Source organism: Panthera pardus, unplaced genomic scaffold, assembly GCF_024362965.1.
Source record: "Panthera pardus isolate Hobbes unplaced genomic scaffold, ASM2436296v1 HiC_scaffold_8, whole genome shotgun sequence".
Classification (NCBI taxonomy): Eukaryota; Metazoa; Chordata; class Mammalia; order Carnivora; family Felidae; genus Panthera; species Panthera pardus.
In genome coordinates, this window is record NW_026527013.1 from 19,080,272 (window position 1) to 19,100,915 (window position 20,644).

Here is a 20,644-nt window from a genome sequence, read left to right on the forward strand (position 1 = left end):
TGACTAAATTATAGCTGAACTTACAGGGAAATCTGGTCAGAATATTACAATAAGAAGAGCAAACTGCTTACTCTGTGCCAGGCATTACGTGACATCTACATGCATTAGTTCTTTAATTATCACAGTACCTTATGAATAGGTACTCTTTATTCATTCCCTGTAAATATTAAGCATATGCTGGGCACTGAATAATATAGCAGTGGATATTGTAAAGTCACTGCCTCCATGGATAATAAAAAAGTAAACAAAACCCCATAATTTCAGGTAGTGATAAATGCTCTGAAGATAAATAAAGGTGTAGAGCGTAACTGGGGTAGGGGCTGTTTTTGATCGGGTATTTGGGGAAGGCATCACTAAGAAAATGACATTTGAGCCAAGCCTGACTGCTGGGAGAGAACAATCCATTTGAAGATGAGGAAAAGAACTGACTAGGTGTGAGGGAGTTAGGTGCCATGGCCCTCTACTGACTTGAGCCCAGGGCATCATCTTCTCTTTAACAGATGAGAAACTTGGCACTGAAAAGTTACACAGCAAGAGAGCAGGAGAGGCTTGAAATGTAGGCAGTCTGATTTCAAAGCTCAAGTTCTTGACAGTTATGCTCTTTCTGCCTTTTTTACGTACTTAGGAATTTTTTAATAATTATGTTCTACTCATTAACAGTTTTGAGTGCCTAGAGTATGCATGGGTTAATTTTGCCTTTATAAAGTAATGATTGCTTTAAATTATATAGAATAAAAACAAAAAGGAAAGTTAAATATTCAGTGTTAGATAATGATTTGTGTCATTAGTGTAAACACCGTATTCTTGCAGATTCTTAATGCCTTTCGGACTCCTGATGGCACGCCTGTAAAGGACTTGCAGTTGAAGGAGTATAACACAGGTGAGTTTCTGGACGTGCATGTGGCCTTGGGTTAGGAAGGGTATTTGTCAGATCTCTGCATCATGTGCTACTCAAAATTTTTTTAAGAAACCACAGTTAAGATTTCCAGAAGTCTCCTGTTGATGTCTTCAAATAACAGCCAGCTTTAGTCTTAGCTGTGGTTCTTTGTGGCTGTTTGTCCACACATGGGCGATGAGGATGCATTGTTCCAGTTCTTCTGGGTGCCTGTGAGATCTAAAGTGAGTGTTGTAGCATTTACCCCTGAATATATTTTATATAATCGTTAAACTTGCTGTTTATGTTCTTCATGGTGGTGGTGTTTTTATGTATGAGCCCATAGGATTTAATAAACTTACTGTATTTAAAAATTTATATTTCATTGCTTCAGCGTGACATTTACAACTTTCCAGAGAAATTGTACAAATTAGTGGTTTCTTGAATTTTCAGTCTTGCTCTGAGAATGAAGTCCTGCAACAGCTGTTTTGTTGAAATTCATGGATAGATCCAGAAGAGCTTTCTCTTTGACCTCTGCTCTGTGGTCTGAACTGCAGATTAAACTTTTCATAATATCCTCCTAGTGTCTTAGAGTGCCAAGTTTGGTCAGTTCCTTCAAATCTTAATACATTACAGAAAAAGTGGAAGTGAAATGTTAGGCATTCAAGGTATCGACTGATATTTTTAGGTTACATAATATGAAATGATTTAAATATGAAAGTAATCTTTAAGTGGTGTCTTTTGCAGAATTTTCAATTGAAGAAAGTAGACCATTAATCTATTTACAGAATTTTAGTAATCCAAATTTAAGAACTCTTCAAGAAAGAGTGTGCTGTGTTTTGAGGATATAGTTTACTTCTAAACAATTTACATGGAATAAATTTTTCATGTTAACTAGGTAGCTGCTTTTTCTGTTTGGTTCCGCAGAGGGAAACTATCCATAAAAATAAATTTTTGTGCTTGAAGTAATTTGATATTTGTGTCATGTCTAGAAATAGTTGGTCTGTAAATTGAGAATAAACTCAGAAACATTATTTTTTAGAAAGCTAATTATTTTTTTGTTTTAAAAGCATCAATTCTGAGTTTGTGAAAACAGAAGAGTAGTTATGTTCTTACACATTCACACATTCACGTCTTTGTGCGCGCGTGCGCATGTCTCATACACACTTTATTCATTCACTATTATCTTTAGGAACTAAAAGAATTTATAGGCTGCAGTTATTTTTCAACTGACAGCAGTAACCTCAGCTTTGGTCTTATTTCCTTAATTGTGTTTTCGTTAAGCATTGGTATATTTGGAAAGGAGATGTCTTGATGTTTAAATAGCAATTTAAACTCTTCATTTCTTTAGTACTGACTGAATTTATATATTGTCAGATTTATTAGCAGAGTAATGCTTATATTAATTTATAAGGTCCATAGAAGTTCTTAAATTTGCTTACTGTAGTAGCTGTTAGAATAATAATTGGCAGATGTAAGACATTAATTAATATTCCTGTAAAATAATTTAAGACAGTGGTTAAAAAAAAATCACCTTTCAGGAAATACACTCTTTTCTTGGCATTTTATTATATGAAGTAATGATGTATTAATGTTTCTTTTGTTTTAAATGAGATAACTGGATTACTAGTCCCATGTTATCCATTTCTTCATGGCAAGTAGAATGAAATTTTGAAAATACCTGTCAGATCATGTTATTGCCATGCCAGAAATCGTCTAAAGGTTTTCCATCTCACTTGCAAGAAATTTGCAACTCCTTGTTCTGACTTACAGAATCCTGCATGAGCTGGCCCTTAGCTGTTTGACCTCATCCCGTACTGCTCTCCACCTTTCTTATTATGCTCTAGCCACACTGAGCCTTTCTGTAGGCTTGACCAAATACAGACTTCTTTCTCTGTCAGGGCCCTTGCACTGTTCTCCCCTCTGATCCTCACTTGTCTTCTGGGATTTAGTTCATGGCTTCAGTTTCACCTCTCAGGGGCTTGCCTCACTACCTACTCCAAAATCACTCCTTAGTTATTTTCATCATATCCTGGTTTGTTGTCATAGGATCTATCACTTTTATTTTCCAGTGGTTTTGTGTGTCTTATTCCTCCCACTAGAAAGTTCCATGACAGCAGGAGCCTTGTCTGTCTTGTTCCCTCCTGTTGCACTTGCCACTGTGTCTGGCACTGATGCGTTCTCAGTATGCATGGAATGAGTGAATATCTGTGAAGTATATAGAGAGCAGCTATGATCTCCTCTCAGGTGATCAACAGTAAAGGGTCATTTAGGTTCCATAGCAATGCAGTCATATCTGCTGAAGAATATGCCTTGGAGCAATCAGATGTTTTAAGAACTTTAACAGTTGCTTGTTAAAAGACTGTATGTGTATTTTAGCAGAAAAGGTGACTTTTATGAATGGCAGTTAGTTTTTTTAGGTTGTGTGATAACCTGCAATGATCTTGTGGGATGGACATTGCTCATAAGGGGACTGTAGGGTAGAGTTCGTCCTTTTCACTGGTGTAATGGGGCGGGGGGGGGGGGCAGTCTGTAACAGAAAAAAAGACTAATGCCTGCTCACTGACTTTAGTAATTATCAATTTAATTTTTGTTTCATTTAGAGCTGTGTAAGTACAGGGCTACAAGTTTTATCCAAAATCTGTGGGATCAAAAGTCAAAATTATAACTTTTTCTGAATATAGAAAGATAATGTGGTATGTAGATCATATATGAATTCTATCCCCCAGTGGGATGTATACAAAACATAGTAATACTTCAAAATATATGAATATTCTCACTAAGAGGACTGACTAAAGACAGTAAAGGACTCAGTATAGTACTGGTCAGGATTTGTTTCCAAATGACTTCACATGACCTGAAAATTTACCAAAAACCTTGATATTTAAGAGATTTTGGGCTTTTAGAATTGCAGATAAGAATTGTGAACCTACATAATGTTGTGTATATCTGAGGTTTTTTGCCATTTGTAAATATGTTATAACCCCATTAGTTGTAAATTACCTTGAGTAACATTACACTCCTTGAAAAAGTATCAGGAGTGACATGTGTTTTGGTGACTGGATGAATAAACTTTGGTATGTACATACAATGGAATACTATTCAACATTAAAAATGGATGAATTTCAGGTATTATACTAAGTAAAAGAAATCAGATTCAAAAGGCTACATGCTGCATAAAAAGGAATGAAATACTGATACATGCTATAACTTGGATGAATCTTGAAAATATTGTGCTGAGTGAAAGAAGCTGGGCACAAAAGAGCACATACTCTCACATGATCCCGTTTTTTAAAGTGTTTATTTATTTTGAGAGAGAGCGCACAGGAGTGGGGAAGGGCCAGAGAGAGGGAGAGAGAGAATGCCAAGCAAGCTTGGCACTGTCAGTGCAGAACGTGATGTGGGGCTCAGTCCCACAAACCGTGAGATCATGGCCTGAGTCTAAATCAAGAGCCAGAGGCCTAACTGACTGAACCACCCAGGCACCCCTGATATGATCCCATTTATATAAAATATCCAAAATAGACATATCTGTACAAAAAGAAAGCAGAGTGGGTAATTTAGTTGTTACCAAGGGCTGGAGGAGGGGAAATGGAGAGTGACTGCTTAATGGGTATAAGGTTTCCTTTTGGGGTGATAAAAATGTTCTGGAAATAGATAGTGGGGATGGTTATATAACATTGTGAATGTACTTAATACCACTGAATCGCATACTTCAAAATGGTTAAATGGTAAATATTATGTTATATGTATTTGATCTAATTTTTAAAAAGACTGTATACAATATGATTCCATTTCTGTGACATTCTGGAAAAAGCAAAATGATAGGAATAGAAAATCGTGGTTGCCAGGGTGTTGGGGGAGGATTTGGAAAGTAGAAAGAAACATGGCAATTTTGGGGCACAATGGAACTGTTCTGTATATAGGTTGTGGTAGTGTATCAATGTTAAATTCACCGAAATTGGTTAACTACTGTATCTAAGAGAATTTAAATAAGAGTAATAAGAGAATATCCTTATTAAGAAATAACTCGCTGAAGTTTTTAGGAGTGAAGGACCATGGTGTATACTTTTTTCTCTCCTGTGGTTTAGGGAAAAATATTTGATGCATATGGAGAAGGGAGGAAGAGAATAATGATAAAATAGACACAACAAGATATATCAGTAGCTGAGTTTGGGTAACAGGTGTATGCATGTGTTTGTGCTATTATTCTTGTAACTTTTTTGTAACTTGGAAATTATTTTCAGTAAAAAGTTGAAAAACTGATATGCAACTGGGGTGCCTTGGGTGGCTTAGTCAATTAAGCATCCTACTTCGGCTCAGGTCATGATCTCACAGTTCGAGATTTTGAGCCCCCTGTCAGGCTCTGTGCTGACAGCTTAGAGCCTGGAGCCTGCTTTGGATTCTGTGTCTTCCTCTCTCTCTACCCCTCCCTTGCTCATATTCTGTCTCTCTCAAAAATAAAACGTTAAAAAATTTTAAAAACTGACATGCAGCTGATATATTTTATTGTTAAATGATTAGAAATCTTGCAAGATAAAGACTACAGTGAACAGCTTCTGTGAACAATAGAGCAGTGGTTCTCCGAGTGGGTGCTGGACCAGCAGTGTCAGCACTACTTCAGACCTTGTTGAAATACAAATTCTCAGGCCTCACTTTAGACCTGCCAGATGATAAACTGGGGGTGAGGCCCAGCTGTCTCTGCTTTAACAGGTGTTCCACTTGATTTTGATGTGCCCTGAATTGTGAGAAACCACTGCATTAGATTGACTATGTTTATATTCTTTATTCTAGAACTTTTTGGCACTATTTAAAAGAGACTTAGTAAGCAGGTACACTTTCTTTAAGTCAAAAAGACTAATGCTTTTGTGCTTTTGGAGCCTATGGCAAACACTTGCCTTGTCTGCCTCATGCCACTTCTGCTGTACTGAGCTGGGGTGGGAGCTAGAGTAGGGTTGATGCTGTTTTATGACCTTAGTTGTACTTTCTGTTTAGGTAGCATATCTCCTCCAGAGATCTTGGAATGGTTGTAGATGTTCTCATTCTCAAAGTGTTTCTGTAACCTATGAATATAGAGAGAATTGCTCTTGGTTTTTAGGTGGACTTACTACATACTATATGGTATACAAACTTGCTGTGATACTTTTTCCAAAGGAATTTGTATTATTTAAGCAACAGATGACATAGTTTTTGGATTATGTTTCCCAATGTTTCTATGTTTGAGACATAGAAAGTAATTCTTCATTTCTTCATAGAAGTGAATTCTTCAATTCACTGAAGTGTTACAGAATTATTATTTAAAAATTGTTATTTATTTATTTAAGTAATCTCTACACCCAATGTGGGGCTCAAATTCATGACCCTGAGACCAAGAGTCACACGCTCTTCTGACTGAGCCAGCCAGGCACCCCTATAGAATTATTGTAGTACTGTTTTATTAATCAGTATAGCAAAGATAGAAGGCTGATGGAAGTGGTGTTAGGAAGAAGGAGTATCTTGCTTTGAATCTTTCAGTGTTCATTCATACAATGAATGGGTCCAATTTCTGTAACAGGCTCATATCCTATCCTTTCATTTTGCACAGTTGAAATGGTTTGAGGGTTTTTGTTCTTTCTTTTTTTTTTTTTTTTTTTTTACCATTTATTCATTTTTGAGAGACAAGAGAGAGATAGAGCGCAAGCAGGGCTGGGGTAGAGAGAGAGGGAGACACAGAATCTAAGCAGGCTCCAGGCTCTGAGCTGTCAGCATAAAACCCGATGCAGGGCTCGATTTCAAGATCCATGAGATCACAACCTAAACCTAAACTGAAGTCGGACACTTAACTGACTGAGCCACCCAGGCGCCCCTGAAATGGTTTGAGTTTTTACGACCATGTTGATAAAATAGAAGTTTTAAGAAAAGAAAAACCCAGAGACAATCTGTCACTTCAGGGGCAGAAGTCCATTATGGAATGGATTGACACTGATACAAAACATGTATAGTTTATGGTAATTCAAATGGGGTAGCTAAAGACGCAATAGCTTAACATCATTTAGAAAAAGTGAGTTGGAAAATGCAAATGAATATTTTTTTACATTATTTTTGGCATTTATAGAATAGACAAGTAATTATTTTTAGTTTTTAAGGAAATACCATAGGCTAATTGGAAAATAGCACATTTACTTGTCAATTTGTGAAACTGAAGAAGGTGTTGTTTTCAACCAGGAATCTTAATTAGGTTTGGTTCCACATTTGGGGAAGATGTTTACCGAGAACCCTTAGGCAAAGGTGGCAGATCTTTAAAAACAGGAATGCCTAGGAAGCCAAGGGACACCTTTTAGGGCTGGATGAGTCTTGTAGAGGTAGTCGATAGACCCTGTGGCCAAGTGCAGACAACACACCTAGAGGAGAATCCCATGTGATGCTGGAGGGGTCAGGTAAGTGTGGGGAGAGGTGAATGCAACTAGAATTAATTTTAGTCTTGTTTGGAATTACCTGGGATTTGCCTTATTTTTATTTGAGGGAGAGAGAATGTGTGAGAGGAGGAGAGAGAGGATTTCTTTTTTTTTGTTTGAGTTTTTAAAATTTATTTTGAGAGACAGTGCGAGCAGGGGAGGGGTAGAGAGAGAGAGGAAGAGAGAGAATCCTAAGCAGACTCTGTGCTGTCAGTGCAGAGCTCGATGTGAGGCTTGAACTCATGAACCGTGAGATCATGACTTGAGCCGAAACCAAGAGACAGATGCTTAATCAACTGAGCCACCCAGGTGCCCTCAGAGAGAGAATCTTAACCAGGCTCCACGCTCAGCATGGAGACACGTGGGGCTCAATTCCTTGACCCTGGGATCATGACCTGAGCTGAAATCAAGAGTTGGACACTCAATTGACTGAGCTACCCAGGTTGCCCTGCCTTACTTCATTTTTTTAAGTTTCCTGCCCTAAACACTGAATGGAAGGTTCTGTTAGAGAGCGTGGGTGGTTTGTGACCTTTACCCTCATTTGAGGGGGTTACCTGTCATATGAGAGATAGCACTTCCTGTGCCTTTGGTTGGTTAGTAGAAACTCATGGAACAGTTTCTTCTGCTGGAGTAGCAAGAATAAAAGGGTCATTAATCAGCCTGAATAGTGTAGCAGCCTGGTTGATTCCCAGCTTCAGTCCAGGTAGGAAAAGTCATTTATACAGTTACCTTCAATAGGCAGAAGATAGAGGCCATCCATACAAACTGTTTACAGGGTATAAAAATACATTGGTGGGGCACCTGGGTGGCTTAATCTGTTGAGCGTCCGACTTTGGCTCAGGTTGTGATCTCGTGGTTCTGGAGTTCGAGCCCTGTGTCAGGCTCTGTGCATATAAAATTAAAAAAAAAATACATTGGCTTCTTCCTTTAACTTTTCCCTTGCACAAGAACATCTCTCCTGTGTTCACCTTTCCTAGCTTAAATTCTCTACCCTCAGAATGTAAATTAAAGCAGTATTTACCTGCTTCCATGTTTCTTACTTTTTCACTTCTAATTTACACGTAAGCTTTCTTGGAATTACATAGTGGCACTACTTTCTGAATATACATACCACTGAATTGTACACTTTATTTTAAGTTTATTTATTTTCAGGCAGAGTGTGCCAGTAGGAGAGAGGCAGAGAGAGAATCCCAAGCAGACTCCACAGTCAGCGCAGAGCCAAAGGTGGGGCTTAAATTCAGGAACTATGAGATCATGACCTGAGCTGAAGTCAGACGCTTAACTGACTGAGCTACCCAGGCACCCTTGTTTTGTTTTGTTTTGTTTCGTTTTGTTTTGTTTTGTTTTTACTATTTTTTAAAAGATTTTGTTAAAAAAATTTTTTTTAACATTTATTTATTATTGAGAGACAGAGAGAGACAGAGCATGAGCATGGGAGGGGCAGAGAGGAGGAGACACAGAATCTGAAGCAGGCTCCAGTCTCCAAGCTGCCAGCACAGAGCCCAAAGTGGGGCTCAAACCCACGGACTGTGAGATCATGACCCGAGCCGAAGTCGTATACTCAACCGACTGAGCCACCCAGGTGCCCCTGTAAGATTTTATTTTTAAGTAATCTCGACAGCCAATGCGGGGCTTGAACCCACAGCCTCGAGACCAAGAGTTGCATGCTCCACCAATTAAGCTGTCCAGGGAGCCCCTGAATTGTATACTTTAAAAGGTTGTATTTTATGGTATGAATTACATCTCCGTTTTAGAAGCTAAGCCTTCTTAAAAATCAGTTGACAAGTCATATAAAGATTGATTTCTTAAAAGCATTTTCATGAGTATATAGAATATTTACCAAGTTTCAGCACAGATGTTAATGGCCTACTGAATGGTACTTGTAGAGTTCATAATTAATTGTTCCTAGTCTCAGTTCAGTTCATTATGCTGTGCTTAGAAAATGTTGTTGTATTTTCATCTCTCTTTTTTTTAATCATTTAAAAATAAAACAACACCCTATAACCTTGAAAAGCTTACGATTCATTCTTTGGTGTTACCTACCAAGAGTGAGTGCAAGCAGGGGAGGGGCAGAGGGAGAGAGAGAGAATCTTAAGCAGGCTCCACACTCTGTGCAGACGCTGATGCAGGGCTTGATCTGAGCTGCAATCAAGAGTCAGACACTCAGCAGAGAGCCACCCCCTTTTTAATCAAGAGTCACACACTACTGAATGAGCCAGCCAGGCGCCTCTGTGCCATTCTGGTTAGTATATGGCTCTACCTTTGAAAATATTGGACAGTGTTCAGTGTTATTGTTTATTGATTTATTTATCCAAGTAATACCTATAGCATGTTGTGGTGCAGAGGATATGCTGGCTGTCATGAGTATTGTAATCTTTGACTTTAGAGACTTCAGTTTCTGTGGAAAATGGGTATATGGGATGAGTGTTCTGTATTCCTCTTCTGACTAGGCCACAGAATCTTATAAATCAATTAAGGGATCTGGGATAATCAATCAAAGGAATCTGGGAGTTCTCATGCATCATGGGTTCTTTTGGCTTTAAGTTTGAAGTTTACTACTCTGGGTAACTTGATGAAAAATGTTCAGTTATTTTAATCCTAAAGTCATTAGAGGATGGCAAACATAGGACTTTTAGAGGCAATAGGCTTTAAAAAAGAGTAACACCTAGGGGTGCCTGGGTGGCTCAGTCAGTTAAGCGTTCAACTTCGGCTCAGGTCATGATCTCGTGGTTCGTGAGTTTGATCCCCATGTTGGGCTCTGTACTGACAGCTCAGAGCTGGAACCTGCTTCGGATTCTGTGTCTCCCTCTCTCTGCTCCTCCCCTGCTCATGCTCTGTCTCTCTCTCTCTCTCCTTCAAAAATAAATAAAACCATTAAAAAATATATAAAAAAGAATAACACCTAAATGAATGTTTGGAGGTAATTATTGGTCAGAGAGGTCAGTAAATAATTGTTAACGACCTTCCCTAATTTTCAGAGGAGGTAAAATAAAATAGGACTGCATGGATGTTACAGGAAGTGATCAGACAAAAAGTAGAGACAGTTGTACACAGATGCATGTGGATGCTTTCACTTACCTGGAAACTTTCCAGATCTTACCATTGAGGGGTTTTTATGGAGGTTCCATTATGCAGGCATTTTGTTGTTTAAATCATTGACCTGCTGGTGATTAGCTTAAATTCCAGCTCCTTTCCCCTCCCTGCAAATTGAGGGGTGGGAGTGGTGAGGCCAAAAGTTCTAAGCTTTCTTTTATTTATTTATTTGTTTATTTATTTTTGAGAGAGTGTGGGTGGGGGGAGGGGCAGAAAGAGAGGGAAACAGAGGATCTGCAGCAGGCTCCCCACTGACAGCAGTGAGCCTGATGCAGGGCTTGAACCCACGAACTGCAAGGTCATGACCTGCACCAAAGTTGGACACTCAACCAACTGAGCCACCCAGGCGCCCCCAAAGGTTCCAAACTTCTAATCAAAGCTTGGACAGTTTGATCACCAGGCCCCATCCTGATGCTGTCTAGGAGCCTGCCAAGAGTCACCTCATTAGAACAAAAGACATCATATCACCCTATCACTCAGAAAGTTCCAAGGGTTTTAGAAACTCCACGCCAGGAAACTGGAACAGAGACCCAATATCTTTCTATATTACCACAGATGGGGCTCTCAAAGGTGGATCTGGCTGGTATCCAGTCAATTTAGTTGGGCATCAGTTTTCTGTTATAAGGCATAGGTGACCTAGGCTTATGATCTGGTCAAAGTGTGAGTCTCACAGAATGCCAGTTGTTTGACCCTTCTCTGGATGCTGTTTTACTTCTGGAATAGGTGAGTGGCTGGGCCCGTGTGATCCGTTAACTTGAGCAACTTCTAGCTCAGAAGCCATTATCTTTGTGGAACCTCCCAGAGCCCATTAGAACAGTGTTGAGTTGTCCTCTAATTTGGCACTAGGGCCAAGACAATGGGAAAAAAGTTGATTGGGACATATTTTCCTCCCACTTGAAATGAAAACAGCTTTGTGATCTGTGGGAGAAGCAGGTATATTCTTAGCATCAACTGGAAATCAGTGCTAAAATGTTAATATTGGGGCACATATGAGGAACAGCAACACAGGTACTGTTTGATCTTTAGTCCCTAATAATGCTTTGTTCTTTATTTTTCTTTTTTAATTTTTTTAATGTTTATTTATTTTTGAGAGAGAGAGACCGAGTACGAGCAGGGGAGGGGCAGAGAGGGAGATGGAATTTGAAGCAGGCTCCAGGCTCTGAGCTGTCAGCACAGAGCCCCATGTGGGGCTCAAACCCATGAACTGTGAGCTCATGACCTGAGCTGAGGTCGGACACTTAACCAACTGAGCCACCCCGGCGTCCCCCTAATGCTTTGTAATAGAAGCACAGGGGTACTGAAATGCACTCCTGAAACCCTCTGCAAAGAAGTTACCATCATTGCAACTTGGTGTATGGATAACCCAAGCCCAGAGAGAAGTGGCTTGACTGGGAGCTTGTGGTGAGTTAGCTTCTGCATATATACAAACTGTAGAAGTTACTTTTCTTGTGTCTTGCTCCAGTGAAGATACTCATTACAATTGATGTGGTGTGGACTGAGCAGCACCATGTACCAGGTATTATGCTAGTGTTGGGGATGTGGGAATGAAAAGACGTCACCCCTCATCTGGGACTTCTCTTGTTCTGGGATTATCTCTACATGGGCAGTTTGCTACAGCATTCAGTGGTGCTGCTCCTCTCTTCAGTGATCCTTTTGCCACACTTACACGATCTTTCCTGCCAGGATAGAGTGTTATTGGCTGGGGAAAAAAGTAGATCTGCAGAGGTTCCTCTTTTACTCCAGCTGTTCGCTCTGTAGATTGTTTGTTTTCAAGTGAACAAAAATTGAACTAGATCATTGGCTTTGTAAAGAATAATTGTTCCCAGGGGCTCCTGGCTGGCTCAGTTGGAAGAGCATGTGACTCTTGATCTTGGGATATTGAGTTTTAGCCCCATATTGAGTGTAGAAATTACATAAATAAATAATGTTAAAAAAAAAAATTGTGCCCAGATAAGTAAGTCCTGAGGATATAATGTATATCATGATGACTGTAGTTAACAGTACTGTTTTGTATATTTGAAAGTTGCTAAGAGAATAGATCTTAAAAGTTCTCAAGAAAAAAAAATTGGTAACTGTATGTGGTGATGGGTATTAATTATAAACTTATTGTAGTAATCATTTTGCAGTATACACATATATCGAACCATTATGTTGTGTACCTAAAACCAATACAATGTTATGTAATTCTGTCTCAATAAAAAATAATAATTGTTTCCTTTTCTGACTTATATAGCATCTTGAGGTAGTCTATGCCTGTCTATTTTATAAGTCTTCCTTTAGACCAGACTCTCTGAGGGCAAGGACCCTCCTCTTCCGCCATGCTCACATAGCATTATTAATGTCATTGGAATTGAAATGAATCAAATAAGGGTGAGAATTTCCTAACAAATGGTATCCCGGGGCCAGAGAACCATCATAAGGATGAAGTGACCCTAAGATTAATTTTGAACTTTGAAAACTAGTTGAAAATGAAACCCACCCCCATTTTTTTTTTCTTTTATAATCAGTTGGCACAGATGGAGCACTAAATAAAATAGAACCATATGCAGTTTTAAAAAATTTAGCAAGTAATCATGAGTGGGTATCTTCCTTGTTTCATCTTTTTTTGTTAGAAACCAGCAACCTTAGGTGCATAGTTGAGGGGGAGAGGATTGAAAGTGCTTATAAGATGTCAGTGTAATGAATTTCATAGGGTCCAGTTCTTTTTTTTTTTTTTTTTAATGTTTATTTTGAAAGAGAACATGATTGGGGGAGGGACAGAGACGGGGGCGGGGGGTGGGGGGAGAGAATCCCAAGCAGCCTCCTTGCTCAGCACAGAACCTGAGGCGGGGCTTGATCTCAGGAACAGGAGATCATGACCTGAGCCAAAATCCAGAGTTAGACGCTTAACCTACCGAGCCACCCAGGGGCCCCTCCTGGGTCCAATTCTATTCTTCCCACACTATAGGTTGACATATAAATCAGATATTTTCCTAATTTTCATAATGCAAGCTGCAGGTGCATATTCACCTGAGGGTTTAGCAGGGCAAAGTACCTCTTAGAAATCTTGCACACTGGCCTCTTTTGGTATATTATTCCCATTGATAGGAATTCAAATACCTGGATCAGTTCTGTTTTGGTTTTTGTTAAAATCTCTAACTTGATAATATTTTACTTCTAAAAACCTGTAGCCCCATGAAATGGAATTACGAAAATAGGACCTTTAGCCATCTTGAATCTCTATTAAGATTTGTCATGGTGCTTTTTATATTCATAATGCTTTGTTCCCACAGAAATAATAATCCTTGTTTAGAGAAAAAAAATGTGTTTTCTTTTCCTCAGAGATACCCACTAAAATAAAGCAACCTCTTTGCCCCTCTATGACTTCTTTTTGTTTTTTAATTATTATTCCAGTATAGTTTAGTTTCAAGTGTAGAATATAGTGATTCAACAATTCTATACATTGTACTCAGTGTTCATCATGATTCCCCGCTGCCTATGTCCTTTAAAATCCTTTAAAATTCTTTTTACATTTCATAGTTGGTATGTATATTCCGGGCTTTATCAAAGTCACTTAGTCCTCCAAATGGGAAATTGAGCCAGAATTGTTTATGTTAGTTGAGTTTTTCTAGACTAGTTTGAATGTAGGGCTACTCATCTCATTTGCTTAAATAAATATTGCTGTGTAATTGTTACAAAAGTGTGGTTTGGTATAGACATTACAGTTGACTTGAACAATTGAGGGCCACCTTTGTCAGCGTCTCTTGAGTCAGCTTTTTTAGGAGTAGAGACTAAAAGATACTGTATATTATTTGTCAGGGCTTTGTTTTCTGTACTTTTTAAGCACCTTATTAATAAGCACTTATTAAGCACCTGGTTAGTTTTTAGCACAGGTACTTTTTTGGAGAATAGACAACCACGTGATTAGTGAATATGAAGAAGAATTGAAATTTTATTTATTTTTTTTATTAAAAAGTTATTTTTTAATGTTTATTTTTGAGAGAGAGGAAGACACAGAATCTGAAGCAGACTTCAGGCTCTGAGCTGCCAGTACAGAGCCCAATGCAGGGCTCGAACCCACAAACCATGAGATCATGATCTGAGCTGAAGTCGGATGCTTAACCGACTAAGCCACCCAGGTGCCCCAAGAATTGAAATTTTAATGTTATCTTTATAAATTTCCTTCTCTTTCCCTGTTCTCATCCTCCTCAGCTGCCCAAAAAACAAAACTAAACTAAAAAACCAAACCTGTAAGGAGCATTCATATTTCTTTTAGAAATCTACACATTTGGAATAGAAAATGGAGTAAAATATGCTTTTTAATAGTCCTATAAATAAGTGCAAAGACCCATCAGGCCACCAGGCTTCTTCCAGCATGTGGTGGTAGAAGAAAAACGTAATAAAAGAATTTTTTACACTTTAGGTAAGAATCTTTTTGTGGGACTGTTAACACTGAGTTTATCATCTTAATGATTCCAAATGGTTCCTAGCAATTCTGAATGCAAAGTTTGTTGGTTGTTTTCAGAATGTTTAGGTCTGTGGTAGAACAGGTCTGCTAGAACTTTTTCTGTGAATTATAAAAAAAATCCCCAGTTATCCCACTATAACAATACAACCATTGTAATCATGTTCATGTACAGTTGTGTTGCATTACATCATTTTCAAATTTCACCTGTGCTTGCTCAACCCCTCTCTACAACCCCATCTTCCCTCTCATGAAGTGAGCATGAGAGGTGGGATGTGACTCAGTCGTGGCTTCAGTTGGTCTCTGTATCCAAGTTTCTCTAAGTGTGAGCATTCACTGTGCTAGCTGTGATTCTGTTATTTAAAGTGATATGTTTTTCATACATTATGGCCCTTAAATGCAAGCCAGCCTCTTCATCTGGTGTCAACCAAAAGAAAAGCGATCTGTTGCAACGCTGGAGGAAAAACTGGCAGTGTTGGACTTAACCTATATTGAGAGATGGTATGTTGTTCTTCACATTGGGGTGTTCGAGTATGATTTTGACAATGCATGGTTTTCATCTCATATGCGGACTTTATGTCTAACCTAGGAGTTAGATGCAACTTCATTGTGTTTAATTCTGGTTCTTTTTCCTATACACGTTTTATATAATTGTCCTCATTTTTGAAGCCTTTAAAATATGTTTATTAAGTTTCCTATATCAAGTGTCTTACTGTATTATATTTTTTGTAACCATCATTATAAGAGTTTCAGGTTTTTGTCTTTGCAGAAGACTTTTGGTAGCCAGTATAGCAGTCCATGAGTGCGAATGCTTTCTAACTTGCATACTCAGGCCCACTCAAAAGGTTTTGCTATAGGTATTTTAGAGTAAGGATAACTGGTATGATGATTTCAGTATTTCTTTATTTCATTTTATGTTATTTTAAGTTTATTTATTTATTTATTTTCGAGAGAGAGAGAGAGACAGAGACAGAGAGACAGAGACAATCCCAAGCAGGCTCCACACTGTCAGTGCTGAGCCTGATGTGGGACTCGAATTCATAAACTGAGAGATCATGACCTGAGCTGAAATCAAGAGTTGGACACTTAATTGACTGAGCTACCCAGGCACCCAAATTTTATTTTATTTTAGAGAGGGAGGGGGAGAGAGAGAGAATGAGAGGGAGGGAGGGAGGGAGAGAAGGAGAGAATCCCAAGCAGGCTCCACACTGACAGCATGGAGCCTGATAGGGGGCTTGAACTCACAAAATGAGATCATGACTTGAGCTGAAGTCAGATGCTTAACTGACTGAGCCACTCAAGCACCCAGATCTCAGTATTTCTTAACGATAGACACGGTCTTATCTGTCTGTACCCTTTCTGTGATTGGGCTCTGTAAAATTCAGAATTCAGATTATCTGTATCACTCTTGGATTTTATTAAAAGGTGAGAGGCTATTCAGTGTAGCAGTTAACAGCATCGATTTGAATCTGTACTGCCTGGCTCTGAGCCCATATTGCTACTTACCATTGAGGTGATTTTAAGCAAATTACTTATTTCTTTGCCTATTTCCCTATGCCTATAACCCCATGAACTTAATAGTACTTACCTCATAGGGTAGTCTTGTGAGGATTAAATTAGTGTATGTAAAGTGTTTCGAGTGCAGCCTTGCACCAACAAGTGCTATGTAAGTATTAGTATTGTGCATTTTGGCAGTTCCTGAAAAATCCTTATACAGCTGTGAGACACAAAAAATGCTTAGGATCAAGATTGGGTACTTTTTTTTTTTTTTTTTTTTTTAAGTTTTAGGCATTATAATTAAACTTTAAGTTTTTGTTACTGTGTAATAGCTAAAGTTTCAGGCAAAGAAATGGAATGTTGGGCTTGTGATTCTAATATTAAATCTGAAGCACATTGTAAACATAAAGTATTACAGTGTTGATGTATAAAGATGCTCATAGTGTTGCTTGCAGACATATCTTTTCCCTTTCCAGTGAGTATAGTATCAAAGTCTTGTGTGTCCTTTAGCAAAGTATGAAGGTTGTCATGAATCTTCTTTCTTTCTCTGTCTATAGATTCTGTGGTGTGCCCTTTTGGGCCACAATAGTTACTTCTTTAAGTACAGAAAAGAAGCTCAAGGCTTTCCCAATTGGTGTTAGTTCCCTGTGTTGTCCGTTTTGGCAGCTATAGAGAGAGTTGCTTTCCACACACCTGAACTTTGATGTGCTTTGTAGAGGTGATCCCCACACTTGAGAGTATATCTGCTTATTCCTTGGGTACCCCCTTCTGATTGTGGATATGCATTTCAATGTTTACAGTAGATATTTGGTGATAAAAGGGACCTTAGTTGCTTCTGTTACTCTCCAGTGTTTCTCAGGAACAATCAGAGCCCTTTACAAAATTTCCAGTGTTTTCTGTAGATGTTCACCAAGTTTGATCAAGAAAATCCACTCAAAAGGAATTAAGTAACGAGACAATTTCCATTGTTAACAGGGCATATGTAAATATATATACCATTTCTTTAGAGTAGTTTCATTTTTTCAAATAGTTACTAATCAGAGGAGGCTGATTTTGTGGTAAATTTTGGTAGAGGTTGCAGGGGTTAGTGTTGGTCAAAGCTGTGAAATCAAATAGAAAATCTCTCTCAGCTTAAAGTGATGCTGAGATTTCTAATAGATTTGTTTTTTCCTTCCTGGTTAACTCCTAAAATTCTAAGCAAGAATCAGCCTATACCATTGTCATATTTCATAATGAACTTGGAGTATTTAACAAGTCTGAAGTCAGTTTTATTCTTATCATAATAAAACATTTCAGGCCATTCAATCCAAGTGACAAAGAATCCAACCCATGTCACCAAGTTTGCTCTTTTTTTTTTTTAAGTTACATTTTCTGTTGCTCTAATTTTTGTCTGTTTTGATTTTGATTTTTTTACTTTTTGGTCTTTGATACCTTAATGTAATGATACTTAGTTTCCTATTATATATACTTACTGCTCCAAATTGGCCTGGGTTTGTGTTGTTTCTCTTTCTCTTTTCCCTGAGTTTTTTTCTCATCTGAACAAGTCACATCTTTTTCTTGCTGTTCATTTGCACAGCGTTGCTTCTAAACAGGAGTGTCTTTATCCTGGGAGGCAGTGGAGGAAGCATGGAAGTCCTTGTGGAGCATTGCCAAGTGTGTTTTGTAGTCATGTGGTGCCAGTATCTGGGAAATTATAGGATGGGTTAGTATTAGAGCTTGGCAGCCTGTAAATCCCATGAGCTCCCAGTCTCATGGGTCATGAGAGTTGCAAATGACACTTGCTTAGGAGAAAGGTGAAGGGTATTCTGTAACTCTAATGGTTCATACAGTTCTTGAACATGTACTGATTGCTAACAACTGCTGTCTCTCCCCCAGCCTACCCCACTGCCAATCTTTGTGCACAAGCACAGTTTTGGACCCAGCTATTTGAATTTATTTATGCTTTTACACCTTCTTCCTTTCATAAAGATTTAAGCTGGTTTATGACTTGAGTTGAAACAAAGAAAAAAAGAGGAGACCTGAAATGGTCTGTCCCCTGCCAACCAGAAGCCTCCTGTGGTATCCAAACAGAATAGTTGCCTCAGTCTGTCAGCACTTCTGTCTTTGAAGGTGGTTTCTGCTTGAAAAGTGGTGACTATTAGCATAGCTTTGGGATAATTGCTTCTCCTTCCTCTCTTGGGATACATTTTTTTTTTTTTTCCAGATACTTCCCTGTTCTTCTTGACTTTGTTTTTCCAGAAGATTCACCCTGTGATTAATATGTTTTGGGTGCCCACTTGAACTTAACTGTGGGATTACCTAATTCTGGGGCACCTTCACCAGACCATCAGTGCTAAAGAGAGCAAAGGATCTTCTTGGTTAATAGAAAAAGCCACTGTGGAATGACTCTCAAAGTCCAGAAACATCCAGATTTTCTTTCAGTACTTTTTTCTGTTTGGAATAGCAGCTTTGCCTAGTATAGGCATAGTATAGGGGAGGGAGGGGCTAGTTGGGAGGGCTTGTATTAAGGGGTTCAGAAACAGGGGATTTAAGTGTGTCTTTTGTGTTTGCAAGGCACTAACACCACTCCCGTCTGTATTTAAATGCTGTCCCCAGGTTACGACTATGGCTATGTCTGCGTGGAGTTTTCACTCTTGGAAGATGCCATCGGATGCATGGAGGCCAACCAGGTTGCTTTATACTTCGGTCAAATGATGCTGGAAGGATATATTTTTTCTATATGGGGAGGGAGGGTTTCACATGATTGAACTTTGGAAAGGTACCAGAAATCTGTATTTGGAGCATACCACATTCCAACTAGAAAATGGTTGTAAGGAGAAACTCTAGAAGAGGCTGGGAAGGTTTCTTTAGAAGAGTTAATGGGCACAAGTGTATTTTAAAAACTGGAGCCTAGTTGCAGTTGGACTAGATGCCAAAGACAGTAGATGGGCAAAAATGACAGGTCTGGAGTGCCTCCCTTTGGAGTGTGACTGATATGGAGAACCTAATGCAAAGAATAATCCTTGAGTGTGTGTCATCTCAAGGATTTGCCTGGCACAGGAATTCTAGGTCAGTACTTACACCCAGACCTAGGGTGAAGACCACTGATGGCAACTCCTGTGACACTCAGGTCCTGCCTGCATGTGCTGCTTTCTCAAGAGGGCCATCGGGGAGGAGAGAGAAGTAGATTATTCCTGTGTATTGCATTCATCATGGTTCTTTACAAATTGGAGTTTCATACTCAAGTTCTTGGCTGCATATAGACTGAGCTAGTGAATCTGAATCTGGACTTACCTTATGTTTGAAATATCTAGATGTAGGCAGCTTGCCACCTAGAGCTGTAATCTGGATCTTCAATAGTTTTGGAAGGAATTATGAAATGGATAGAGTCCTTGTCATGATGTTCCCTTGGGGAAAGTTATTTTCTTTGTGGTGTCTTAGTTCCTCTGTCTGGGAGAAAGAAGCTTAATGATACTGTTTTATTTTTATGTACCCACTGCCTGTACTTAACAGTGTGAATCACAGCTATATGCCCAAGATCTTAAGGCTCTGCCAGAGAAGAGTAGTAGTGCATGAGAACTCTTCTCCTCTTATAGCTTGATGGCCTTTCATCAGCTTTGTTCCATTCATCATGGCTCATGACACTTAACCTTTTCCCTTCTTTGGCCATGTTCTCCCCTTATGGGTATGGAGATGACATGCTGTAACCCTTTGGGAACAAGCACTAATTAGGGGAAACTTCATGTATCCATACCTATTGTTAGTAGTATAAATACTGTTAGATCCTCAGAAAATGACCGGATTAGGACCATATCCCCTTGACAGAGTTCTTGTTGACTGATTTGTTCATTGCCCATCAATAAGCCAGTCATTTAATAGATGCTAATTATATGTTAGAAACTGTGCTACCTAATGATATTTTGAGAGAATGAAGATCCCAATCTTTATGCTTATGGTCAAGTCCATTCTAATTGTCTGTCCTAATTTGAGAACACTCATTTAGTTTATGAACATCTTGTTCTCAGTGACTAATCATTAAGTCCTTTGCCACTGTGTTAAATAATACTGTGAGTGGTGGAAACATAAACGGGGGAGCCATGGCAGATGCTATTCTTTTGTACCATTCTCCCAACTGTATGTGTTTCCTAGAAGAGTGTTACTTTTTATCAGAGTTATTTAATCTTTGATCTTAAAAAATAACAATATTGTGTCTTAATTGCCTTTTCCCTCTATCCCAACAAAAAATCCTGTCTGAAATTTCTAGCCCCTTGAAGAGAAATGTCAAATAGAATTAAGACAGCCTTCTTTAAAAACAGGGTTTAT

General features: G+C 38.8%; 1 protein-coding gene across 8 annotated transcripts in view; it reads left to right on the plus strand.

Annotated features, from left to right (window-relative positions):
• RBM6 (RNA binding motif protein 6) overlaps positions 1 to 20,644 on the plus strand; it is a 104,871-nt gene that overhangs the window by 29,503 nt on the left and 54,724 nt on the right. For 5 of the 8 annotated variants that reach the window (XM_019416880.2, XM_019416883.2, XM_019416881.2 and 2 more), the window contains 2 exons: positions 811 to 880; positions 18,938 to 19,011. The exons of 1 other annotated variant lie outside the window; for it this stretch is intronic. In XM_019416880.2, coding sequence (XP_019272425.1) covers positions 811 to 880; positions 18,938 to 19,011 — 144 coding nt within the window. Of the gene's footprint in view, positions 1 to 810; positions 881 to 18,937; positions 19,012 to 20,644 lie in introns of those variants that run through there. 2 more of the 8 variants (XM_019416885.2, XM_019416886.2) reach the window with 2 other exon arrangements.